This window comes from Aspergillus ruber (genome assembly GCF_000600275.1).
Source record: "Aspergillus ruber CBS 135680 unplaced genomic scaffold scaffold00001, whole genome shotgun sequence".
Lineage (NCBI taxonomy): Eukaryota > Fungi > Ascomycota > Eurotiomycetes > Eurotiales > Aspergillaceae > Aspergillus > Aspergillus ruber.
In genome coordinates, this window is record NW_024467297.1 from 1,494,234 (window position 1) to 1,517,513 (window position 23,280).

Here is a 23,280-nt window from a genome sequence, read left to right on the forward strand (position 1 = left end):
ACAGAACATGGCCCATCGTTCTCGATGTCTGTAAAGCAATGTAAACAAGAGATTCGAGTTCTTAAACAGACCCGGTCTTGTTTAGTCAATGCACAGTGCATAACGATTGCTTAGTCATATTATCCTCGTACTGCTGATCTTGAAGATAAAGGAACAGCCTTCAGCTCAAAAACTTTGACAGACGCTGGATGTTCTGAACACGTTATCAAGGCAGGATAGCATACCCTGCTCGGCAGCTCAATGCTATTTGTTGGCGCATCTGAGAATCGCCAACCAGAATTTGCATGATTTCTACAGATAATGCTACTTGCAGCAACCGAATAGCCTCGCTAGAATATCCCTGGAATCTTGACCAGGAAAGAACAAGCTCCCCGAAGCATATTCTATATGATGTTATTCAGACTTACTTTTTGCTGACGCGATGGATCAAGCTCCTGCTGAACGGCCGGCCAAGCGGGTGCGGCAGGCTTGTGAGCCTTGCAGGTAAACACGCGATTTAGACTTATAGAGCAGTGACTGACCTGATCTGCAGACGTAAGAAGGCCAAGTGCCCTGGCGAGCAGCCAACCTGTTCACTCTGTGCGCGTTTACATCAAACCTGTGTGTATGATGGGGAAAGGCGTAGGTACTTATCGCACTCCACTTCAATGCAGGAGTCAACGCCGTTATCCGCACCGGAGGTCCAGCTGCCTCAGATTCTGGTGAGTCTCAGGTTCATGTGTGCAGGGAATTGGGCTTGTGTATTGATAGATATACAGGAGGATCGAATAGGAAGTCTCGAAGCGAAAATGGCAGAGGTCATTGATGCTTTAAGGTAATCGAGCTCGTGGTCCCATATCATCATGAAAACGTTCTTACATATATGACAAGGCAAAATAACTCGGGGCGCAGCCGTCAATCGACGGCGAACTCACCTCTTCCAGACTTGGTCAATGACATGGCGCGCCCCTCCATGGCAAACCCAATTATACCTCTTCCGCCCTGGAACATGGTACTATCCATTGCCGAGCTGTATTTGCTATATTGCGAATCTCAACCTCTTCCACTATTCCATAGAGCAACTTTCATTAGGACTCTCGGGGGCCGTGATCCTGAGATTATCTATGCCGTGCTTGCACTGAGCGTCCGATTCTCAGAGGGTTTATTTGCAAATAATAATGAACTAGTGGGCATGGTCAACAGCTACGCGGAGGTAGCCAGAGGTCTGGTCACGAAGAGGGTGTGGGAAGGACCTGTTGAGCTCTCTACTCTACAATCACTCTGTCTGCTAAGCCTAGTCGACTTTACAAGTAAGAAGTTCCACTCTGATGATTATGCTGTACCTGGGCTGATAAGTAATTCAAGATGGGAACACACACCGTGCAATGATTCATGGTAGTCTAGCTATGAATCTGGCTCAATGTGCCAACCTCAGCTCGGAGTCTCATACAGGACTGTCTCCAGTGGCTCGCGAAGAGCGTAGACGCTGTTTCTGGAGCATCTGTCTGCTGAAGCGTCTCCATGGGGGCGAATTGACTAATCTAGAATTCTTTGGAAAAAATTACCTTCCATTTCCCGAGAGCCCTGCACGGCCTGCACTTCAGTTCTCCCCGGAAAGCACTGCAAATGAAAGTCGGTTGACCGATCTTCAAGATCAGGGTATCGTCGCCTATGTGATCATGCTCAGCGAGGTCTTTGCAAAAACGGGTAAATACGTTTGTCGCCATGGAAAGCCAAATAGCGTGCCTCCTTGGTCGTCCCAGTCAGAGTACTCCGAAATACTTACCTTGCAGATGGATTTGGAAACGCGGATGCCGTATACTCACCGGTTTAAGCCTGCTAGGCTAAGCGAGAGGACCCCCAAAGAACTTTCAGAACACCGCGATTATTGGGGCCCGTGGTTCCTGAACCAATTTCTATACCACACGAACCTGTGTCTCCTCAATCACCCTCTTTTGCTATCGTTGAGTTTACGGAACTTTCGGAGTAGTATCCCAGAGATATTTTTACAGCACACGTCAGACCTCATCTCATCGCATACAACCTGGATTGTTTATTTCATTGACTACTTTGAAAAGAAATCATTCATCGCTTCAGACCCATTGCTGGGGTACAGTGCAGCGGTTGTGGCTACCATTGAACTGCAGCTTAGCTTTACGGAAAGCCCTACAATACGACAGGAAAAGAGAAGCAGGTTTTCGAAATGCGTCAGGTTTGTGCAGAGTGTTGGGAGAAAGTGGCCCCATATGGCACGAATGGTAGGCTGAAACTTCAGGATATCTATCTAATTAATGGAGATCACTAGCTGACATGCTTATCAAATCAATCAGGCCGAACGATTACAGCGCTTGGAAGACGCCGTTACCTCGTCTTACCAACCAGACCCACATGCGCAGAACAAAAGTTTACTGATCGACCTCTCACGCTTCTGGGAGATCCTCGAATACTCATTCAATAGCGATGCTACTTCTGCGCGCCGCATGTTTGGTGATACCCTTTATCTGGGGCCTCCTACATTTGCGGCGGAGGTGTCACAGACATCCCCTTTACCAGCACCCACGCGACTCGACTTACTTGGACAATTACGCTCGCAGGAAGATACTGGTTTTGGTAGTGCCCCATCTTCCCCGTTGCCACAATATACAGTGGATGCTTTGGCCTCACCGCGGCATATGGATCTGATCAATGATGAATTCTCAATACTGGCGACGAATTTCTTCTCCCAGGGACAAGATTTTCTACGAAGCTATGATACCAGAGAAGGGATAGGGGATTTCTAGATCAAGGGTGGAAATATGAAGCCACTGCATTATCGTTATATTACATTATGAAGCCCAATCACGCCTTCAGCGCCTGCTTCAAATTCTCCACGAACGTCCACACCTCCGTGAAAGTATTATACAAAGGAGCAGGGGCAACACGCACAACACCTGGTTCTCGCTTGTCGCATACGACACCAATTTCCTGTAGCTTTTGCGCGACCTGTTGCAGCAACCCGGGTTTTAGCAGCAAACACAACTGGGCTCCTCTGGCTTCGGGGTTGGATGGTGTGATGATTTCAAATTGGCTTGTTTCATAGCCGCTGTCTTTCAGTAGAAGATGCTCGAGGTATGCTGTTATCAAAACAGACTTCTTGCGGATCTCTGCCATGGATGTTTTATCGAAGACAGAAAGTGCCGCGCATAGAGATGTGAGATCGATAGCCGAGGGGTTCGAAATTTGGAAACCTCCTGCGCCAGGGATTGGCTTGAACTCTGTTCAGTGTGTTAGTGCTTTGAGCTCAACGGTACGAATTAATTGTGTAACTTACTGTTGTCCATCTTGAACCGCTCTGCTCTGTCATCTCCATACCACCCGGTCAGACGATGGCGGAATTTTGGAGAGTCCCTCCCTGCGCTATAGTCGACCTGTCCGTGTCTTTCATGAACATATAGACCGGCAATACCCCCTGGCCCAGAGTTGCCATATTTGTATGTGCACCAAACTGCGAAGTCAACGTTCCACTCATGCAGCCTCAACTCAACGTTGCCGTACGCATGGGCCAAATCCCACCCCACAATGATGCCAAGCGACTGAGCATACTTGGTAATCCGTTTGATGTCGAACAGCTGGCCAGTGTAATACTGGATTCCAGGAAGGAGAACAACGGCGATATCAGAGGCGTGGTTGTCAATATAAGAAAGAATCTTTTCTGTGGAGATTTCGTATTCTCCCTCGTCTGGACCGACAAGAAGCATGGACTGGTCTGGATCCAGGCCATGCCATGCAATTTGTGATTCGATTGCATACTTTGGCGTTGTTAGCATGATTTATGCTGGTTGTATTTCATATTCTAAACACTTACATGGTCACTGGGAAACGCTTTCCAGTCCATCAGGATCTTGTGCTTATCAGAAGTCGGCTTGTAGAAACTTGCAAGCAAAAGGTGAAGGTTCATGGACAGTGTTCCCATTGCCGCGACTTCTTCCGGTGCTGCTCCAACGATCTTGGACATGGACTCAGCTGCTTGCTCAGACAGTAGCTGCCATTGTCTTAGCGGCGAGCCCTCAAGGTCTGTAAAATGACCGCCAACACCGACTGATGACCACGTGTCGAGCTGTGCCTCTAGATACTTTGCGGTGGCTTTTGGCTGGATTCCAAGGGAGTTCCCACAGAAGTAGATGCATGGCTCCGATGATAACCCTGGTTTGATGTGAATATTGGAGAGGCTGTTGAAACCGAGAGATACACACCTGGCTTTGCGAGCTTCTTGCAAGCGATATTGGCCTTAGATGGGATAATGAACTCATCACGGAAACTCCGCAAAGGATCTGCCGCGTCGAGAGAGGCAGCGTATTCCTTTGTACCTGCGTCTGCGGGGAATTCTGGCTTGGGTACTGTGGAGGGGGGCTTCATGTTTGCGTGGGCTGAACAGATGAGTCGATCAAAGTGAAGCGGGAAGTGATACCTCAAGGCCCGAATGCTCTTTATTCTTTATATATGGTTTCTTGCCGATGATATGCGGTGCAACCATTCATATCAGCCGGAACCCGGATTACATCCGCTTCCGTCTCGAGATCCGTCCTATGGTGATAAGCTCTATCCAGTCACGAGTACGGATGATTTTACGCTATCTCTACGAATTGGCTTTTATAGCACCAAGACATGGTAAGCATTTAATGTTGCCTTTTGATTTGGAAATGAGACCGGATCCGACCCGGATGTCTTCCGGCTCATGTACCATGGGCCCATATCACTTGACGGATTATCATATCCCTCATCTTTGTTTACTATATAGACCCAAGGTTTGCTTGAAAATAACCTTCTATGTCGTGCTTATGATTTAATTGTTATATAGTTCTCCGTTGTCCCCTGAACCGAAACTCCCGGACAAGTTCTTCACAAGAAGCTACCATGTTGGACACTCCTGAGATTGTGCTTGAACAATTCCGTGTTTCTCCTCAGAATGGATTCCTTCCTGCTATACCTCCGTTGCGAAGGCTTGAGAATCCTTACTACGAGCCGTGGGAGAGTATTGTTTGTGATCTCCCAACTTATATCAAGAACGGGAGCATCAGACAGAAAATAGACTGTCTGCCCGTTCTGTCAACCTCAATGCTCGAAGACGAGTCAGAATGGAGGAGAGCCTATGTCGTACTGGCCTATCTCACGCATGCATACGTATGGGGAGGCGAAAAGCCGTCAGAGGTAAGGTCTATCTACCCCAGCACTCGCGGGCAATTTCTGATCATAAACAGAGACTACCGCCAGCCATCTCGTGTCCCTTTCTCGACGTCTCCTCTCACCTAGAACTCCCAGCATGCGCTACATATGCTGCCGTTTGTCTTTGGAACTTCGCAGCCAACAACGACCAAACAGACCTCACCGATCCTGACGATTTCTGCGTAAACACCTCTTTCACAGGCACAAAGGATGAGGAATGGTTCTTCATAGTCTCTGCTGCCATTGAAGCAACAGGAGCGAAGCTCTTCCCGATAATGCTAAACGCAATCCACGCGGTTAATGTCAACGATGCTCCTACTGTGGTCACTTCCCTCAACCGCGTTTGCGAAGGAATCAGAAAAATCGCTATCATTCTGCAACGGATGTTCGAAAAGTGCGGCCCATCTGTGTTCTTCCACCAGATTCGACCTTTTCTGGCTGGGAGCAAGAACATGGCCACGGCTGGACTGCCCAACGGGGTTTTCTATGATGTGGGAGACGGACAGGGTGAGTGGCGCCAATACAGCGGAGGAAGTAATGCACAGAGCTCGTTGATTCAGACTTTCGATATCTTTCTTGGTGTGCACCATTCTGCGACGGGAGAGGTCAATTCTGATGCTGCCGGTCAGCAGCCAGGTAAAACTAGTTACTTACAGGTATGGGAGTTATCCTACAAGAAAGTAAAAGGCAGTACTAACAAAGTTGGCTTGCAGGAAATGCGCAGCTATATGCCCGGACCTCACCGACGATTCCTCGAAATGCTTACCCGTCTCTCCAACATCCGATCATACGCCATGAAACAAAGGCCCGGCTCCGCAGTCAGAGATGCATACAACACCACCGCGATGACTCTTGGATCCTTCCGCGACATCCATATCCAACTTGTCTCACGGTACATTGTCATGGCATCTAAGACACGGCCAATTGACGATTATGCAGAAAAGACAAATCTCGCAACGGCGACTGCCAAACACACACGAACCACGGAGAAACACAAAGTGTCTCTTACCGGGACTGGAGGAACGGATTTGATTCCATTTCTTAGACGGACTAGGGATACGACAAAGGCCGCGGCAAATTACATGGACTCGGCTATTCTTTGAAAGAGTTGGGTGTCTGGATTCGGGGATTTTTGTCCGGAGGACACAGGGGACTTTCGGGATTGGCCCTTTGGATTTGGTACGGTAGTTTTGAAAGTTGTACATACCAATGCCACGTACATATACTAGATAAAGGCATATTCGGAATATTATTTGGTTTGTTCAGGACATGCATGTCTTTTTCACTCTTCTTCATTTCATAGGAAACCCAAGCTCATATTCTCGTAAATCAGGACCTATATTACGTACTGCTTCGTGACAATGGCACTAAATTGCTTAAAAGACACGCATGTATCCATGAAAGCTGCCGTGAATCATGTTTCTGGATTATGTAGCTAGCTCTTAGACACCCTGTAAGCTCTGCAGCGTCCGTAAATATTAACAACCTTGAGTACACCCAACCAAAAAAGGGGATCATATAACAGTTGCCCGGTTTACATTTGGAGCCGGGACCGGAGACGGAGACGGAGGCGGAAGCGGAAGCGGATCGATGGACCGGAGTGATTAGGGTTCGATGAAATGGTGATATTAGTCTTATGAGTGGAACTGAATAACTTGGTATTTGACATGGAACGAGATGTTTTGCATTAGTTGACCGGGTGCAGTTTCCGGGTACATGCATTAAGCATAGGTCAATCATGAGCGTCTGTCTTCAACACTCATTGATGGTGACTGATGTGAGTACAAAGAGGGGCATCATAATAGTGCTGGCTGCTTTCAAAGAAATATAGTTCGGGAGAGAAGTAAAGTTCTTTGACAGTCGTGAAAAAGTGGTCAGAATTTCAATGCAGCAAGTCAGACCGAGAAACTCAAACACGTTTACCCCGTTTGGCTTGCTTGCTCGTAGTGACCATTGCAGATACAGGCAAAATGAGATTGCAGCTGGGCCCTCGATAGTCAATCATTAGATGGCAAGAGTTCCTTGCCGATTGCTTACTAGAGCATGGCAGTCATTTTCTGAATGACGTGATCCATACGAGAGATGAAGATATGTACACATTTAATGAGCGTGTAGAACTCCGGGGTTGCCAAAGGTGATGCACGCGTAAAGGGAATGTAGAATCATGTTAGATTATTATACGATTCTGATCAACAGTCCCACCACTGCTAGTTCTATATCAGGAGTTTGGAGAAATTGGGTCGGAGTATTATCTGTATTATTACTCATTAGAATTTCCGCTTCGGAATGTAAATAGAATCATTATATTTTCGTAACTGAAGAGGCATGGGTAGCCCAGTTGGTGCGGTGCTTGGTAGATATGGCATATATGCCAGAGTCGTTGTATCCATGGCGACAGTGAGAGGGGTAGCTTCGAAGGCTTTTCGCATCCCAACCACAACAACTATCCACTGAGAGACCGGCTCTCTGTTCCTAAATAGATGCCCACTGCCAATGGCCAATTTCAACGAGACCCTCATGGTTGCTTCTGTCTCCTCCATTATCGGAGAGTATACAATCGGGAGTTTTGGTGGTGGTCTTGATGTCACAGGTGGGGAAGGGTAGTGCCAGTCGATAAAGACGTTAGCTCAAAGTCCGCGTTGAAAAGGAGTCATTCCGGCAAGAAAGATCGTTTATCTCTTCTTCGTGTTGGCCGGAACACCCTCACTTTCTCTTAACTCAGCCAGTTTCTTCTCACGCTCAACGAGTCGCGCCTTTTCGTCCGCGATCATCTGCTCAACTGTCTTGTTTGCTTCCGCCAACCTGCCCATTTCCTTGTTTTCCGTTGCCCTGCTATAAGGATTTCCGGGGGTCTCGTTCAACGGAATCTCAGCAGTCCTCTTCCCCTGCTGCCCCGCCTTCGTATTCTTTCCCCCTTTACCCTTCTGTGGTTGTCCATTTAACGAGCCTCCCGTGAGCAAGTCATAAAACTGCTCCACCGGCTCATTGAAAAGAACCTCCTCGTAGTTCTGGCTAACCACAACCTCCCGTCTCTCCTTCTTCCCCTCTGCATCATGACCATACGGGTGAAGTTTCAAACTATGCCACAACGTCTGGGGCTTCTCTGTCGACTCCGGGATGAAGTAAAGTTTGATCTGGATCTCGAACTCTCCCCATCCGGTCTCTAGTATCTCGAAAGGCGCTTGCTCGACGGATCGGACGTTCTGCGCGTATGTCTCGTGTAGTTTAAACTGGACCTTTTTTAGCCAGTAGGAGATATCCTCGTCGTTGACGCCTTTGACGTAGACGCGCCATTGATGGGTGTGGTCTGCGGGGACGTGGGCGGGTTTGTTCGCTGGGTCGAAGGGTTGCGCTTCACTGCCAAAAACTGTGATATTTAATATTAGTTCTATTATATTGCGATTAACGCAGGAATAAGAGACGTACTGAAAGGTCTAAATACCGAAACGCCCTGTCGACAGAAGTTGTTAGCTTCGGCGCAGTCTGTCAGTTGGCACTCGGGCCCCACTCACCCTAACGCGTTTGTTGTGACCTGTTGCGGATGGCATTGTGAGATGGTGTTTGGCGAAAAGGGAAACTGGCAATGCTAACGAAGAACAAGACGTCGATGCCCGTAGGGCTGTAGGGAACTCTGGATAATGTTCTTGTCGCGGAAAATCAAATCCACGTGACTCACCGCCTGAGGAACATGACGACACTCGGCGCCGCTTGCGATTTAGAGCTCAGCAGACTAGCGTCACTTGTTCTGGGCTATTTCATAAAACTACAAATCTCCTTCGAATTGAAACCCATACGAATCTATCTGAAATTGAACAATGGCTTCTAAAAGAGTGGTGGTTGCTGGTGGTAACGGATTCTTAGGTTCGTCTATAATGCCGCACTAAAAAGATCCGGGCATCGCTAACTAAGTCCTTTTCTTGCTATAGGGTCACGAATCTGCAAAGCCGCCGTGGCTAGAGGTTGGTCAGTGACATCTCTGAGGTACGTCATACCTGGTTAATGACCGACTGCAATTGCTCAAAGTCCCTAGTCGATCCGGGGAACCACGATGGGACACCGTTACGAGCTCTCCAGAGCGGCCTAGCTGGGCCAGCTCTGTGGAATGGACCAGGGCGGATCTACTGAAGCCGGAATCATATACGCCACATCTACAGGGAGCAAATGCTGTTGTTCACAGCATGGGGATTCTTCTAGAGGCAGACTACAAGGGGGTCGTGCAAGGACGAGAGCCTATCATCAGCGGCCTACAGAGAGCGTTCAGTTCCTCCAAGCTGGGGAGTCAGAATCCGCTTCATAGAAAGGAAGGAGAAGCATTAGAGCCAAAGGAGGGTGATAGACAGTTGACTTATGAACTGATGAATAGAGACTCTGGTTCGTACATGGCTATGTCTTCTGATTCCAAGGTCCAACAATTACATTACTGATCCACATATAGCTATTGCACTAGCACAGGAATCATCAGGCCAACATGTTCCGACGTTCGTATTCATCTCCGCAGCTGGAGGAGCACCAATCCTTCCAAGCAGATATATCACAACCAAACGAGACGCCGAAGCAACCATATCATCAAAGCTCCCAGACCTGAGGAGTATCTTTATGCGCCCTGCATTCATGTATGATTCGAGCAGAAAGTTCACATTGCCGATAGCGTTGGGTGGATTCCTTGGTACCGAGGTCAATGCTTTCTTGGGTAACAGACTCCAATTCCTTGGATCGATGGTTGACAAGCCACTGCAAGTGGACGTTGTTGGTGAGGCCGTAGTCGAGGCGATGGAAGATGAATCAACACACGGTGCAGTTGGGACGAAGCAAATCGAAACACTGGCGACCAAGGCCTGGAGGAAAAGCATGGTCTGATTCCCGACCGGCAGCTGCTTGAATAAAACAAGAGCGGCCAAATCAACGCACCGAACCATCTTGTAGCATAATTAACGACCCGCCCCAGATGAGCGGGCTATAAAAAGATATTGGACTGTACAATATAACGCGTTTATGTAACATTCGAATCAAATCATCGTACCGCGTTCGAAACTGTCCCGAATTTCGGTTGTGTACTGGGAAAAGTTAACATAGGATTTTACATATTGCGCGAGGAAACATACCTTGTTGTAGAAACGCGATAGCTTCATGTTGAATTGTTTGTTCTTCTCGTTGATGTAGGTGACGTCGGATTCGTCGTCGCCACGACGGTCCCTGCGCTTCTTGAGACGAACTTCCTCGGCCTTCTTCAAGTCTCCCACAAGCTTGTCAACCCCAGCTCGATCCGGTTTATTTTCTGCAAACCCAACAGAGTCCGCTGTGGAATAAAATGAGCCGTTCTTGTCGATTGCGATCATCTCACCGTCACTGGTTTCCACGATTTCAAGGTCGCCATTAGATGCAGCTTTCTCGATCGCGGCCATTTTCTCCCTCTCATAAGCTTCGAGATTCGGATTTAGCTCGCGCATCTGCCTCTTGTACACCTTGCGCGCATCTTGGGTGTAGTCCTGGAATGCGACATCGTCTCGGTGGCGCTGCTTTTTGTTCATCCGCTTATCCCACTTTTCGGATTCATCGACAGTCCAATCCCACGCACGTTTACGCTCGAAATCCTCTCCCGAAACTTCTGTGTCGGCTTTCAGCAGGTTATGGGATGCAAATGCATGCTTGCGTGATAGGTTAGACATTAGCGCAGGGTCAGTAGCGAGACGTTGGGTTTCTGCGGCGGTTTCTTTTAGATTGCGTTCAGCTCCGGATTTCTATACCATAATTAGTTAGCGAGAACAAGTACAACTAGAGACTGTCGGTAGAAGTGCTCACTGCGCGAGCTTGAAGAGCTTTGAATCTCTCGTGTCTTTGACGCGCCTTAGCGGCAGCGTCATCCTCTTCCTGCTCTGCTGTCGCATTTGCTGAACCTCCCTCTGAAGGTATTTTCAAGTTTGTGTCTTCCGAGTCATCATCTTCACCTCCAGTTGGTAGGTTCTCGGCGGCTTGTTCAGAATCGGCAGGCGTTGCTGTCGAATCATCGGTTTCTCTCTTAGGTGGCATATTAGACGGAATTGGGCGAATTGCGAGAATAAGTATAAGATGATATGGGAGTTCTTATAGACGGGGAGAAAAAACAGATTTGTATGTATTGTTTGATAGCCGGTGGTAAATAGATAGAAAAACAGCGATGTTGCAGTGGTGACGGAGGTTGTCAAGCCCAAACTTGACCGCTTTCCTAATCAGTGCGATGTCGGACTTACGAGGAGCCAATCTATACAGAAATAAGACTGACACTTGGCTTGCTATCAACTGGTTGCCAAGCCCATTGCACAGCAAGCATTGAATATGTCGTTCTTTCAGACCTGTGGAGGACCGCAAGAGGCGCTTGCAGCTATTGGAAAGCATATATTTACGAAGTGGCCGTACGAGAAATGAGATACCTTGTCAGGAACTGTTGCTTCAATCCGTCGCTTGCTCTCCTAGGGATTCGCAAGGATTCGCATAGTCCTGTGCCTGCATATTGGGGATAAAATACACATCCACAATCTTTCCAACTGGAGAGGCTCAGCTTGGCTACAGCAATCCTCTTCCAATGGCTGACGATTGCGATAGGCTCGACTATAGCCTCGCTTGACAGCAAGGATTTAGTGGGTGCGAGATTTGTAATTGTCATATTTGAAATTAGCAACGGGTCTCGATACGATTGCTAACACCATTCTAGAAAATCCATACGAAGTACTTTGCATATGTTACGCTATTCCAGCGATCCTTATTGACTTCCCAGCTTTCTCGTCTGCAACTAAATTGGAACATGTTCGTGCGGAGTACTCCGTATCGTGGCGCAGCTGAATGCCTGCCTTGGCCTGACTTCGTGTGTGTGTATGGAAAATGTGGAACTGGACTTTTTTTTACACTTGCTAGCGAGAATCCTTTGCATTTGATGCAACTTGACTGTCTAGTCGTGCAACCGATCCAGTTCAAAGTGTATCAATGCCTCGAGTGGTGCCACGATCCGGTTTCTCATTGCCTTCTACTGGAAAGGGTCATACAAGCATTACCGCCGGTACACAGCGGCGATTTTCACAAATTGAGTTTGCATTCGAGGCTGCCATGTTCTTTCTTAGGCCATTATCTAAGCGACGTGATGCCCGACAACAAACTTTCCTCGGGAGCTCCGAACGCCAGGCTTCATCTGGAAATGGATTTGAGACTGGTTTTACTTTGGAGACTTCCGAATCTTTCATCCTTCGGTTGTCTTGTGATAATGACAATCGGTGAGCGCTCAGCTAACGCAAGGAGCGAGGATTGCGATGCCTGAGTATAAACAAGGCAACCATGTGCACCATGGTCAGTTCGGAAGCTGAACTGGTAAGAGTCTTTTTCCTTTTCTTTATTTCTTTCTTTCTCGCTGTGCGTTCACAGGACGCCCGCAAGTGCGGACCTCGGTTCGGCTTGTTGTTCGCCATTCGCATCTGATACTCCTCGCTACTTTGTCTGACACGTCGCCCCGCCTGTTGGTCAACGTTTGACCCTCGTATGACCGGGGGAGGAGGAGTGGCTTGTCTCCTTGGTATTTCCGAAGAACTTAGCCCAGGAATGAACCCAGCGATCAATCTAATTCAATGAGATTTAAGATTAACAGAGGTCAGTAGAACCAAAAAAGGGATATCGTGTCGATTACCTGGACCCGTTATAATCCACTTCTATGTCCCTGGAATGTCTCAGACTGTAAAATTATGATCTGTAGACTGCATAGAGAGCATCCCAAAGCTTATGCTGGTTTGGCCCTCACGCAAACTCCCAGCAGAGTGATTCATTTTCTTGAAAATCACCCTTTCTGATTTAGATGCAAGTGGAGATCCCTGCTCATGACAGATTGAGTTTTTGTTCTCAGCAAGATAGTATTGCAGTCAATATCGTAAGATAGCACTTGCCCTAAAGGAACAGGGATTGGCAACTTTTTCTCTTCTCTGCAACCAACAAAGCCTGTAGAACACGATCTCGCATTTCTCCCAGGAAGGACATTGTGCTGCTAATTCCTCGCGTCACCACTCGCCAGAAAGGATCCTCAAAAGATAATCCACTGATTTGCATATTTTCCAATTTTTTTTTTTTCTTTTCTTTCAGCTAGCAAGTAAATGTTTGCCACAAAATGGCGAACGGGTTACAGAATGCGATTCGACATATCAACTGCCAACCACACCGAATTAGTTTCGGAGGCGAGGAGTGAAGAAAGAAGTTTTGATCTTCATGGCTGGTGAGTGGAAAGTCATGACATAGCTGGGAATAAGCACTGTAACTGTTACTATAATTCAGCTGGTGCTGGTTCTGGTTGCTGGTTTATTGGGGCTTGACTCGTCGACTTATTGATCACGCATACGTATCAGAAAACACCTTGGTGATCAGGAAACCCGGATTATCTAACTATACCGCAAGGTCGTGTTCGATAGCTCTCTTTGAAATGTGTCGATAGTCCTCCAGACCCAAATTATGGGAGCCAATGATCGCAAAAATTAGTAGTTGCGAACACCAGGGACCCCAGTCAAGAAATGCCGGACGTGCATATGTACTACTCTGTACTCCATTATCTACCAGTCAAATGGCTCTCGGGAATTACTTCCCCTGGACCCCGAGCCAATTGATTGAACAATGGCGCCAGGCTAGCGCCATAGGCCCACACGCCCATGAACGGGCCAAAGCCGTTAGGGAACCCAAGCTCGGGGCCGGACTTTGTGACACATCATTGATTGACCAACCCATCCGGACGGCTGTTACGGTGCTAATGCACGAATAGCGCGTTCGATGTGGGCTAGAAGACTTTGCAGGCGGCTAGTGCGTCCTGGTACTATTCAGCCGGACAAGGACGTGCACAGCGGATTTGGCAGTGATCGAGAATTCCCGTCTGTCATTCGTCGTCACAAAATCGGGCGTACCTACGCGATTGAGCACTACCGAAGTACTCCGTACCCGTACTTTGTCCAGATTAAAGCCACAATAGCTGGCAGGATCTCGGAGGCGGATCTCGGGGAATCTAGATCACTCGTCTGATTGGAGCATACTCCGTACAGAATATGGAGTACGTCTGAGTACGAAGTAGAGTAAATATTTAGGGGCATGAGGTGAATTTATCAATAGCCAATGGCGCAGAGAATTACCGAGGGTTGGTTCTCTGTACTCCGTATGTCGGTACTTCCCACTCCGGACTATGTACAGCTAGTATATGCTTCATACATACTGTAATAAAGTAGGAACAGAGGGTACTATTTTTGTGCCAAGTGCTCGCAAGTGTCAATTATTATTAGCCGGTTCGAAGTGCCGCTACTGGATGGTCTAACGGCTTTGCAGGCCGGTTTAATTTTTCATGATTGTCTCCCGGAAATCCTCTTTGCATTACAGTTAAGATTTGCACTTGTAATTTGAGCTTGAGTCAGTGACTTAACGGTTAAGTCCAGACTCTGTAAGGATGCACAGTCAATGCAGTTTGCGGGTGGATAATATGGACAGGGAACAAGTACAAAGACGTGTCTATATACGGTAATACACCACTTTCCACAGCAGGAAGGCTCGTCGTCAGTCCTTGGAAACACGAACGCACCGACGGGAATTAAACGGAGTGTTGATTGCTTTGGTTTGGCGTCACATTTCACAAGTTTGGACACATCACTACCACACAAGAAAGATGTCAAATCGCATCTCTGCAACTGATGCAGCAGATTTTAGTTTTACACTATTGATTGTCCTTTTAGTCCACCGCTAATGGGACAGATATGGGTCAATCTCCGTATGGCATACTGGGTCTACTGGGTCCGAATTTTGAGGTGGCCGTTCAATGATTGACAGCTTACTGTCAATGTGAGGCCAGACGAGGTAAACAGTGGTGGGAGCCTAGAAAAAAGTCTTTCTGACCAACGGAGCACAGCCTTTGCAGATTTTGACCGAAATTAATTAACATTAAACTTTGGTCCAACCTCGACAGGAAAGGGATTTGCTACAAAAAGATAAAGAGCCGAAACAGAAAAAGAAAGGAAAGAGCGTTCCGATTCCAGGGAATAGGAGCGCCTGGGATATGAGATTCTCCAGGGACGGACATGGACGTGATCCTAATAATGCTGCTAAATGCCTGATAATTCGAATGCCGACATAATACGGAGTCCGGAACACATACAATTGGACGCACACAGAGCACGCAAACTCCCTCAAAATAGCCGCTCGGCCCGTTCCCCAAATCCGCAATCCTTTCCATGGTTCGACGGCTGAGTGGGATTGGATGTTAAGGCGCTAATCTCCATGAAGCACGGAGCACAACCATGCATAAGCACCGTCGCTTCCACCCATTAGGGTTGGCTGACAGGAGATGCCCCATTTCAATTTCCTGGGTTCCCAACACGTCAGTTACGGCTGACTTGGCACTCATCATGTAGTGTGTTTCACCCTTCGGTGTAGCTGCTGCTGATGGATCTTGCTTCGGCACTTGAATTTTTATTTTGATTTTCGAATTTTTATGCGGGTGGACGTCCCCTTACAGCGATTACCTGTTCATCCTAGTCTGCCCTTGTATTAATCACCCCCGTTCGGTGGGTTTGGGAAAGCTGTACTTCGTACAATAGAGTTCGTCTACACGACCGATGGTGCGTGTTATGCCATAGATACACCACTATAAACCACAACCCAGATTCTCGGTGGACCTCACTCATTCCTCCCACAATGCTTGTTATCGAACTGGGTTGTCTTTGGGCTGCATCAATTGTCTATATTTGACGTCCATCTTCCTTCCACTCTCCTATATACCGCGTTTCTTTGTCCTATTTGGCGCCTAACTCTTTGGATTTTCGCATCTTGTGTCTTCGATTCCTGGATGTCGTGAATTGATCCATCCTATCATTGCCCACATTGTTCTGACCGCTTTCTGCTTACCGTCACGAATGCTTCTCTTGCAGGAACCGGGATCGCGCCGTCTGCCATCAATTCGACCCGATTTCTTCGAAAAGAATAGCATAGAAGCCTTCTCGAATAATCCGCGCAGATGTCTAGAGCACCATCGCAATGTGGGCCTTCGTCGTCTGACCAGTGGTATACGAACCAAATAAGACAAGCACATCACCCTGGGTATCATGGCGTGCCAGCGAGTTCAAATCAAACCTATCCAACACAAGGGTTACCTCGATTCCTCTACCCGGATAATCAAGCGTACGACCCTACTCTTGCCACCCGACCGCCAGGTTCTCAGCGCTCCTGGCAAGGGAATCAGCAGAGCAGCGATGCAGATCGGAGATATAATGATGTATATGGGAACTATGGAAGCACCGAACCCCGAATCCAGTATGGCTTGCAGCGGACAGGTCTCGTGAGTTTTCAGCAGCATGCGCCCGGAAGCGCGGAATATTACAGCTACCAAAGCTCTTACCAAGATGTGTCTAACCCGTCTGTGGGTTATGGACGAGGCTCAATTGGATCTGGTGGGTGGTCAAACGATGTGGATTCCCAGTAACTTCCCCTTTTTCCTATCGACAGACTGTCTTTGGTTTTTGCCATTTGTTATTTTTGGAATCATGGAGTTTCTCTGCCGAGAGGGAACTTTCAGATTCTTGTACTCGAGAACAGAGATCTAATTCGGGAGACATCTCCAGGCACAGCGGTAGCTCCGCAGCTTTCGCAAGCCCCGTTAATTCTGACCACAGTATGGCATCGTTCCCCAGTAGCAGCGCAATGACGAAGCCCCAATCACAGCAGTCGCAGCGACAACGTCCAGCCGACTGCACCGCAATAATGGGAATCGATAATATCCTCCAACATCCCCTAACGCCTCCCCCAGCACCACGACGACAACAGCAACAACAACAAGCGCCAGCACCAAATTCTGCATCAACACACATCCGATCACGCTACCACCTACACATCCGATCACGCTACCACCTACACATCCGCCAACAACCAATCGCCGCACGGGCTTGCGGCGCAGGCGATAGAGATAGACGCCCGGTAGACCCACCACCAATAATCCAGATGCTCCTAACCGATTTCAACCCTGACGATGTCGACATCCTGCAAGACCCACGCTTCACCGTGGGCTGTCTTTTATTCCCTGTGGCCCTGGCCCCATCGGCTTCTTCCGAGCGAAATACGGGGAATACATGGGAAAGCTGTACTAGCAGTATTAACCGCTCAGATGATGATAGCGGCAATCTACCGGGTCAATCGACGCCATTGCTTTCTGGGAAGGCGTTCGTCTCGCCGTTCTATGTAGATGCAGATCCGGATCCTAGCACGGCGCCTGCACATCCTTCACGACATACCACAAATACAAACCTTAGCACAAAACTGCAACCAGACGCAGATGCAAGAATCCCCTCGACATTTTTCATCTTCTCCGATCTTTCCGTGCGCACAGCAGGCCTATACAGACTCCAATTCCGACTCATGAACTGGGGTAACGTTGAGGATACGGGCCAGTCGATGCCGATTCTGGCGGAGGTGTGGTCGGAGCCGTTTCGTGTGTATCCGGCCAAGGATTTCCCGGGGATGAGGGATTCGTCACCGTTGGCGGAGGGGTTGAAGGAGATGGGGTTTGTGGAATTGAAGACGAGGGGGAAGGGGAAGGGGAAGGGGAGAAGGAGGTGACAGGCTTGTGGCTACGTGGTATGTGGGATCGGCTTAACTGGGATGATGTTATGATTTTGAAACATGGGTATATGGTTGTATATTCGATGGAATTGGGAGTTGGTAACATTGGTGAAGGATAATGCGTTCTAGCGTGTTACGGTTGGATCAGCATGTGGCATTGCATTTATCATCAGGAGCAAGCATTGCAAGCATTGTTACTTTGGCATGAGAATATCATTCATCTCGTATCATGCAGTTCACCATTTCATAAAACATGGGTATCATCGCAGGTAAGTAGTAGTACACTTTCTAGTTTATACATGCATTTATACAACAGCTCGCAAGTAAGCCTAGACATCAAGCCGTTTCAAGTCAACATTCATAGTAAGCTCCGTGTTGTCCCAATTAACCCTGTACCCACGGATCGCAGAGGCAAGGCCCGGCTTCTGCGCGGCCATCTCAAGATATTGTTTTCCAAGATTAAACTTCCCATCTAATCGCAGCAACAAAGACATTGTCAGAGCTGCATCGTGGCTCCCATGGGTGCATGCGAGTTCATACCACTCGCGCGCGAGATTGAGGTAGTCGTCTGGAGAGAGCATGCGGCCGAAAATGGAGGATAACCAGTTTTTCTTCTGCTGCTTTTGCGTGGCATCCTCACCCCGCCGCGGATAACGACCCAAATAAGTCAGGTAGTAGAAATTGGCCAACTTTCTACACGCATCAGCATTTCCAGTAGAAGCAACCTTGCTCATGCACGCCTCGTAATTTTCCAAATCACCATCCTTCATATGTCTCCCAGCAAGCGTAAGCAACGCCTGTGGATCCTGATACTCCCGTGCAGCCGTTTCAATGGCCTTATCTGCCGCATTGTCATTCCCCAGCTTCCTATTGACATCCTCATAAACCTGCCACGGGGCCATGTCCAACGGAAAATGTTTATCCTGACTCGGTCGTGAAGTAGTAACCGGACGAATAACGCCCATCACTTCTTCCATCAATGCTAGCGCCTCGTTGTATTGTTTGCGGAGGATCAATACTCGTGCGTGTAAGGTCATGGAGACGGGATCGCGCATCTGTAAGGCTAGGTATTCGATTCTGTTGAAAGGAACTGATGATGTCGGGGCTGTTGTAGCTTTGTCGAGGATTCGAGTTGCGGATATGATGGTTGCAAAGCGGACTTCTGCGAGGGTGCAGGCCGTTATGACCCATTCGCGGAACCTGGGGTTTCCGAGGGAGACAACTTGACCGATATTGAAGGTGAGATCGGGGTCTATGGTTACCATTTAGCATCCTCTTTGCTGTAATCAACCGGAAAAGAATGGGGCAAACTGACCATCATGAATTTCCCAAATCGCTTCTCGCGACGGTGCCTGTGTATACGCCTTTTCAAGGAGCGCAGACCCAACACGCATGAAGATGTGTTTATCCACTGCGTTCGGAATAACCCCAGCCCTCTGCGCATCTGCCCATAGCTGTATGCCGTGAGTTTCGAGGAATTGATGGCGACCGTCCTTGGGTCCTTTCACTGGTGTGTTATAGACTGGAGGCGCAGATGCAATGCGGGTTTGGGATGCCTCGGCTCGACGCACGGTTGGGGAGCGACGCGCAGCGGAGAGTTGAGGGGTGGAATGGAAAGATCGCGTTGATTTGGATGTTGTGCTGGTGGTGGTGTTGTGGTGGGTATGTGGGAACTTGTGATGATGGCCATGGGGGACGGTGATGTTCCGAGATGGTTGTAATTGTGACGTTGGTCGTGGCAGTCGGCGGAGGGCATCTGAAGCTCGAGGGAGGGACATTGCAAAGAGGAGCGTCGAGGCCAATGGGTATTATACTGCCGAGAGCTCTGTAGGAGGATGAGAATATCTGAGCGGCGGAAGTCGGAGGTTTCTTCCCCGCCGGCGATTTGGTATTGAGTGCATTATATACGACCAGTTAAGAAAGACTACAATATAAGAACAATGTATGACTAGCAAGAGACGAGAGAATTCGTTGAGGAATATTCATATAAGAAGCACTAATAAAATACTCGAGAACTGTCAAACCGTGGTCAATCATCAATCAATCTTTGAGACACAGCATACAGAATACAGAACAGCAATATTTATCTGTATCCAAATTGTCCAGTCAATCGTAAATAATATACATTTGCTCGCCTTTTTTATCTTCCAGGTACCGAAGGAAACATATCGGAGTAAAACAGAGGGAAAAGGAAAAGAGCCATTGAGATAAGAACTCCAGCTCGGCGATGCAGTCTAATCACACATGTCTAGTCCACTCTGTCTCACCGTCCCAATCTTCAACAGGCGAACAGCGGAGCGTAAGAGAGAGAGAGAGAGAGAGAGAGAGAGCGTGACTCATTCCATTGTATCAAAACCACCCAGCCCGAGGCAGAAAAACCAGAACCGCACAAAACCCGAACAACTATTACTCCATGATAACCTTGGCACCGACGCCCTTAAGGGTCTCGATGATCTTCTCTGCATCCTCCTTCGGCACGGATTCCTTGAGAACCTTGGGCACGCTCTCGACGAACTTCTTGCTATCGACCAGAGACAGACCGAGCAGGCCCTTGATCTCCTTAATGGTCTTGGCCTTGGATGCAGCATCAACCTCTTCGAGCTTCAGGTTAAACAGGGTCTTCTCCTGGGGAGCGGGGGCAGGCTCGTCTTCCTCAACGGGGGCGGCGGCGGGGGCGGCACCACCAGCCATGGCGAAGCCGCCAACGGGGAGGTCGGGGATGTTCAGGCGAGTCTAAGAGAAGATATATAGTCAGTAAGCCTGTTCTCCATAGTATCACTGGAATCCTCCATCATTCCAATTCCATTCGACAATTCCGAAACGCACCTTCAAGGTGGACACCAGGTCCGCGGTCTCCAACAGCGTCAATTGGCTAATCTGATCAACGATCGTGGTGATCTTGGGGTTGGCAGGAGCGGCAGCAGCGGCCTCTGCTTCCGTAGACTGCCATCTCCGGCAGGGCGTCCGCTGAGACAGATATGTGGAGGTAGAAAGGCGCAGAGAGGAAGTGGAGGGACGGACGAGCTGTCGGCAGCATCGGGCTGCGGTCTGAGCGGGAATCGACATAATGACGTTAGGAAGAGGTACGCCGGTGGGAGAAAAGAGGGAGGTAAACGACAGGGCAGCTGCTGGACGGACAATCGCAACGGCAATCAACAGCAATCGTCAATCCGCAAAAAAGAAAGTCGAAGTTTCGGCGTCGGAAAATCCAGCGCGGGTCACGTGCCGGACCCGCTCATCCGCAAAGGGCTTTAGGAACAAAATAAGCCGAATTACTAGAGGAAATACTGGTTGATTTGGTAGAATTGAGATAGAGATGATGATTTATTACACTACTCGTGATCGCTTCTATAGGTACCGCGATCCTTCCCAGAATACTCCAATACTATTTTCATGATACCGTATCGCGAACAGAAATCTCAATTTCAACAACTCTTTTGAACCCCGTTCGACAAACGAATTTAATCATAGAATTATTTAGTCTTCATCCCAGTTCGGGTTAGGGCCTGGCGGCTTAGGCCCACCGGCCTGCCGGGCCACGATGATCTGGTCAACACTGAGCACTGTCCGGGCCGCCTCACTGGCAAGCCGGATAGCCCAGCTCTTGGAGGCCATCAAGTCGAGAATGCCTTCGTCGACGGTATCTAGAGTACCCTCAGAAGAACCTTGCTCCAAGTCAACACCTGTAGTCCAGTAAGGCTCCTCTTCCGAGCCCTTGCTCTGGTGTGCAGTGTAGAGACGGGAGAGAACCTCGGTGGCGTCCAGACCGCCGGACTCTGCGAGAGTGCGCGGAATCACTTCAAAGGCCTCAGCGAACTTCCGGATAGCATGCTGGGGCAGACCCGGAGTCTTGTCTGCAAATGCGGAAATTCTCTCAACGAGCTGGATTTCAGTAGCGCCTGCGCCAGGAACGAGACGGGGGTCCTTGGTAATAGCCTTGACAACGTTGACACCGTCGTCAATAGCACGCTCAACATCTTCCAGGTGGTTTTGAGTAGCACCACGGAGGACTATGGTGGCGGTACGGGTAGGAGAGTTCGCATCCTCCTGACGGAAGACGGTGACACGGTCTCCACCAATCTCAGCGGTCTCAACAATGTCGACAGCACCCATCTCGTCGGGCATTGGGGCACCCAGACGGGCAAGAGGTGTCGCACCGACAACACGGCACAACCGACGAAGCTCAAACTTGGAGAGGATCTTGACGACGAGAATGTTAAATCGGTTAAGGTAGTGCATAGCCAAGTCGCCAACGTTCGCACCGGCAACCACAACGCGGAGACCCGAGTCATACAGTTCCTTGATAGCAGACTCAAGACGGTCCTCCTCACCCTTGCTGTAGTTCATCATCTCATCAGCGTTCTTCAACAGCACAGTTCCCTTGGTCTCTGTCTGGGAGATATCGATAGGGCAGCTGAAAACGCCGACCTTGGCCTTGGTGGCTTTCTTGACGATACCCTCGGGTTCCCGACCAAAGACCATACCCTTAATCACACGAGAACTCTCCAAGCTACCACCCATAATCTTAACGACTCGGACATTGTCGACGTTGAAGTTGACAGGGTTCTTGGGCAAAACGGAAAGGACAGCCTCGGCAACCAACGAGGCCAAAATATCTTCAGTTCCGGACTGCTTGCTGGCGACAACAGTACGGAGGGCCTTGGTCAGCTCCTCTTGTGAGCGAAGGTCTTGAAGACGGTCAACCTCAAGTTCTAACGCGTTCAAATGTCAGTAACCAAGTGTCCTAAAAGATCTCCACTTGAAAAAGCCAAGTATTCAAGACTGAATATAAAACCCACCCTCTAGTGTCTTCAACGCAAAGTTCTGTGCCTTCTCGTAGCCTTGCACAATATCGCTAGTCTTCAAGCCCAAGCGCAGAACCTCCTCGGCCTTCTTCAACAACTCTCCCGCCAGGACAATGACCATGTTGGTTCCATCGCCCATCTCCGCATCCTGCTGCTGACTCGCCATAACAAGTAACTTAGCAGCGGGGTGAACGACATCCAGCTCGCGCAGAATGCTGGCAGCATCCGATGTAAGAATCATTTTCTGCAGGTGGTTGATGACGATCTTGTTGCGGCCGTAGGGACCGAGCGATGTTTGGACGGTCTTGGAGATGGCCTGGCAGGCCTCGATATTGCGGATGACGGCTCCATCTTCGGCATCGTGACTAGAAAGTTCAAATATGATTAATGATGCCCTTGACTTCCGTATTCTTTTGATCTTGCTGCTGCTTTCATGTCCGCGGGGAAAGTCATTAGGTGGCCGTGGCTTTTTTCTTACCTCTGATACCCAGGCTTGAAAAGCCCCCCTTGGGAGGGACCAGGCATAGACAATGACATGATGATTAAAAGATTCCTTCCAGATAACCAAAAGGAATGTAATTAAGAGAAGAGTGATTAGGCGGTCCGACTCCTTAAGCTGGCCGCTCCGGGAATTTTTGGTGGAGCTTCGAGACAGTCTGGCGACGGCTGTTTGTTCTGTTTGCACGTGGAGGGGCTAGGGCATTTC

General features: G+C 48.8%; 12 protein-coding genes across 12 annotated transcripts; 6 read left to right on the plus strand and 6 right to left on the minus strand.

Annotated features, from left to right (window-relative positions):
• The first annotated feature begins 180 nt into the window (after positions 1–180).
• Positions 181–3,016, plus strand: EURHEDRAFT_34110 (putative C6 transcription factor). Its single transcript, XM_040778403.1, has 6 exons — positions 181–483; positions 533–701; positions 759–814; positions 871–1,289; positions 1,345–2,237; positions 2,310–3,016. The coding sequence occupies exons 1-6, from the start codon at positions 422–424 to the stop codon at positions 2,757–2,759; spliced, it is 2,049 nt and encodes a 682-aa protein (XP_040643620.1). The 5' UTR covers positions 181–421; the 3' UTR covers positions 2,760–3,016.
• Positions 2,751–4,437, minus strand: EURHEDRAFT_407939 (kynureninase). Its single transcript, XM_040780700.1, has 4 exons — positions 4,212–4,437; positions 3,824–4,161; positions 3,290–3,767; positions 2,751–3,233 (listed from the first exon to the last, which is right to left on the minus strand). Exons 1-4 carry the CDS (start codon positions 4,372–4,374, stop codon positions 2,818–2,820), a joined length of 1,395 nt encoding a protein of 464 aa, XP_040643621.1. The 5' UTR covers positions 4,375–4,437; the 3' UTR covers positions 2,751–2,817.
• Positions 4,438–4,872: 435 nt separating this feature from the next.
• EURHEDRAFT_512073 (indoleamine 2,3-dioxygenase) lies at positions 4,873–6,284 on the plus strand (the record flags this gene model as incomplete). The annotated part of the gene is made up of 3 exons (XM_040786031.1): positions 4,873–5,166; positions 5,217–5,837; positions 5,895–6,284. 3 exons carry the CDS (start codon positions 4,873–4,875, stop codon positions 6,282–6,284), a joined length of 1,305 nt encoding a protein of 434 aa, XP_040643622.1.
• Positions 6,285–7,378: 1,094 nt separating this feature from the next.
• Positions 7,379–8,788, minus strand: yaf9 (YEATS domain-containing protein YAF9). The gene is made up of 3 exons (XM_040780701.1): positions 8,694–8,788; positions 8,608–8,632; positions 7,379–8,548 (listed from the first exon to the last, which is right to left on the minus strand). Exons 1-3 carry the CDS (start codon positions 8,727–8,729, stop codon positions 7,854–7,856), a joined length of 756 nt encoding a protein of 251 aa, XP_040643623.1. The 5' UTR covers positions 8,730–8,788; the 3' UTR covers positions 7,379–7,853.
• Positions 8,789–8,914: 126 nt separating this feature from the next.
• On the plus strand, positions 8,915–10,496 carry horA (ubiquinone biosynthesis protein COQ11). The gene is made up of 5 exons (XM_040780702.1): positions 8,915–9,042; positions 9,108–9,162; positions 9,212–9,552; positions 9,617–10,235; positions 10,284–10,496. Exons 1-4 carry the CDS (start codon positions 8,997–8,999, stop codon positions 10,036–10,038), a joined length of 864 nt encoding a protein of 287 aa, XP_040643624.1. The 5' UTR covers positions 8,915–8,996; the 3' UTR covers positions 10,039–10,235; positions 10,284–10,496.
• EURHEDRAFT_399072 (pre-mRNA-splicing factor SYF2) lies at positions 10,188–11,208 on the minus strand (the record flags this gene model as incomplete). Its single annotated transcript, XM_040779895.1, has 3 exons — positions 10,188–10,235; positions 10,284–10,919; positions 10,981–11,208. The coding sequence occupies 3 exons, from the start codon at positions 11,206–11,208 to the stop codon at positions 10,188–10,190; spliced, it is 912 nt and encodes a 303-aa protein (XP_040643625.1).
• A 519-nt stretch (positions 11,209–11,727) lies between these two features.
• EURHEDRAFT_34168 (uncharacterized protein) lies at positions 11,728–12,775 on the plus strand. The gene is made up of 2 exons (XM_040778409.1): positions 11,728–11,810; positions 11,870–12,775. The coding sequence occupies exon 2, from the start codon at positions 11,960–11,962 to the stop codon at positions 12,464–12,466; it is 507 nt and encodes a 168-aa protein (XP_040643626.1). The 5' UTR covers positions 11,728–11,810; positions 11,870–11,959; the 3' UTR covers positions 12,467–12,775.
• Positions 12,776–16,545: 3,770 nt separating this feature from the next.
• Positions 16,546–16,861, plus strand: EURHEDRAFT_407949 (uncharacterized protein). Its single transcript, XM_040780703.1, has one exon. The coding sequence runs from the start codon at positions 16,557–16,559 to the stop codon at positions 16,755–16,757; it is 201 nt and encodes a 66-aa protein (XP_040643627.1). The 5' UTR covers positions 16,546–16,556; the 3' UTR covers positions 16,758–16,861.
• Positions 16,862–16,914: 53 nt separating this feature from the next.
• Positions 16,915–17,766, plus strand: EURHEDRAFT_445955 (velvet factor family protein; the record flags this gene model as incomplete). Its single annotated transcript, XM_040783561.1, has 2 exons — positions 16,915–17,232; positions 17,263–17,766. The coding sequence occupies 2 exons, from the start codon at positions 16,915–16,917 to the stop codon at positions 17,764–17,766; spliced, it is 822 nt and encodes a 273-aa protein (XP_040643628.1).
• A 332-nt stretch (positions 17,767–18,098) lies between these two features.
• On the minus strand, positions 18,099–19,547 carry EURHEDRAFT_519983 (uncharacterized protein; the record flags this gene model as incomplete). The annotated part of the gene is made up of 2 exons (XM_040786802.1): positions 18,099–19,021; positions 19,085–19,547. The coding sequence occupies 2 exons, from the start codon at positions 19,545–19,547 to the stop codon at positions 18,099–18,101; spliced, it is 1,386 nt and encodes a 461-aa protein (XP_040643629.1).
• A 628-nt stretch (positions 19,548–20,175) lies between these two features.
• EURHEDRAFT_373834 (mitochondrial 54S ribosomal protein bL12m) lies at positions 20,176–20,835 on the minus strand (the record flags this gene model as incomplete). Its single annotated transcript, XM_040778574.1, has 2 exons — positions 20,176–20,502; positions 20,596–20,835. 2 exons carry the CDS (start codon positions 20,833–20,835, stop codon positions 20,176–20,178), a joined length of 567 nt encoding a protein of 188 aa, XP_040643630.1.
• Positions 20,836–21,037: 202 nt separating this feature from the next.
• On the minus strand, positions 21,038–23,202 carry EURHEDRAFT_469815 (chaperonin-containing T-complex subunit CCT8). Its single transcript, XM_040785292.1, has 3 exons — positions 23,053–23,202; positions 22,569–22,939; positions 21,038–22,481 (listed from the first exon to the last, which is right to left on the minus strand). The coding sequence occupies exons 1-3, from the start codon at positions 23,109–23,111 to the stop codon at positions 21,247–21,249; spliced, it is 1,665 nt and encodes a 554-aa protein (XP_040643631.1). The 5' UTR covers positions 23,112–23,202; the 3' UTR covers positions 21,038–21,246.
• Positions 23,203–23,280: the final 78 nt, after the last annotated feature.

What these genes read in the sequence shown, in the direction of transcription:
- EURHEDRAFT_407949 (XM_040780703.1), top strand. Translation starts at nt 16,557, where the DNA reads ATGTGTCTAACCCGTCTGTGGGTTATGGACGAGGCTCAATTGGATCTG.
- EURHEDRAFT_34110 (XM_040778403.1), top strand. Translation starts at nt 422, where the DNA reads ATGGATCAAGCTCCTGCTGAACGGCCGGCCAAGCGGGTGCGGCAGGCT. An exon ending in TCCAGCTGCCTCAGATTCTG is followed by an intron (nt 702 to 758) that starts GTGAGTCTCAGG and finishes ATAGATATACAG; the next exon opens with GAGGATCGAATAGGAAGTCT. An exon ending in GGCCCCATATGGCACGAATG is followed by an intron (nt 2,238 to 2,309) that starts GTAGGCTGAAAC and finishes CAAATCAATCAG; the next exon opens with GCCGAACGATTACAGCGCTT.
- EURHEDRAFT_469815 (XM_040785292.1), bottom strand. Translation starts at nt 23,111, where the DNA reads ATGTCATTGTCTATGCCTGGTCCCTCCCAAGGGGGGCTTTTCAAGCCT. An exon ending in TTCAAGCCTGGGTATCAGAG is followed by an intron (nt 22,940 to 23,052) that starts GTAAGAAAAAAG and finishes TGAACTTTCTAG; the next exon opens with TCACGATGCCGAAGATGGAG. An exon ending in TGCGTTGAAGACACTAGAGG is followed by an intron (nt 22,482 to 22,568) that starts GTGGGTTTTATA and finishes TGAACGCGTTAG; the next exon opens with AACTTGAGGTTGACCGTCTT.
- horA (XM_040780702.1), top strand. Translation starts at nt 8,997, where the DNA reads ATGGCTTCTAAAAGAGTGGTGGTTGCTGGTGGTAACGGATTCTTAG. An exon ending in TGGTCAGTGACATCTCTGAG is followed by an intron (nt 9,163 to 9,211) that starts GTACGTCATACC and finishes CAAAGTCCCTAG; the next exon opens with TCGATCCGGGGAACCACGAT. An exon ending in ACTGATGAATAGAGACTCTG is followed by an intron (nt 9,553 to 9,616) that starts GTTCGTACATGG and finishes ATCCACATATAG; the next exon opens with CTATTGCACTAGCACAGGAA.
- EURHEDRAFT_407939 (XM_040780700.1), bottom strand. Translation starts at nt 4,374, where the DNA reads ATGAAGCCCCCCTCCACAGTACCCAAGCCAGAATTCCCCGCAGACGCA. An exon ending in CAAGAAGCTCGCAAAGCCAG is followed by an intron (nt 4,162 to 4,211) that starts GTGTGTATCTCT and finishes ACATCAAACCAG; the next exon opens with GGTTATCATCGGAGCCATGC. An exon ending in AAGCGTTTCCCAGTGACCAT is followed by an intron (nt 3,768 to 3,823) that starts GTAAGTGTTTAG and finishes ACAACGCCAAAG; the next exon opens with TATGCAATCGAATCACAAAT.
- yaf9 (XM_040780701.1), bottom strand. Translation starts at nt 8,729, where the DNA reads ATGCCATCCGCAACAGGTCACAACAAACGCGTTAGG. An exon ending in GTCACAACAAACGCGTTAGG is followed by an intron (nt 8,633 to 8,693) that starts GTGAGTGGGGCC and finishes TTCTGTCGACAG; the next exon opens with GGCGTTTCGGTATTTAGACC. An exon ending in TTCGGTATTTAGACCTTTCA is followed by an intron (nt 8,549 to 8,607) that starts GTACGTCTCTTA and finishes TAAATATCACAG; the next exon opens with TTTTTGGCAGTGAAGCGCAA.
- EURHEDRAFT_34168 (XM_040778409.1), top strand. Translation starts at nt 11,960, where the DNA reads ATGTTCGTGCGGAGTACTCCGTATCGTGGCGCAGCTGAATGCCTGCCT.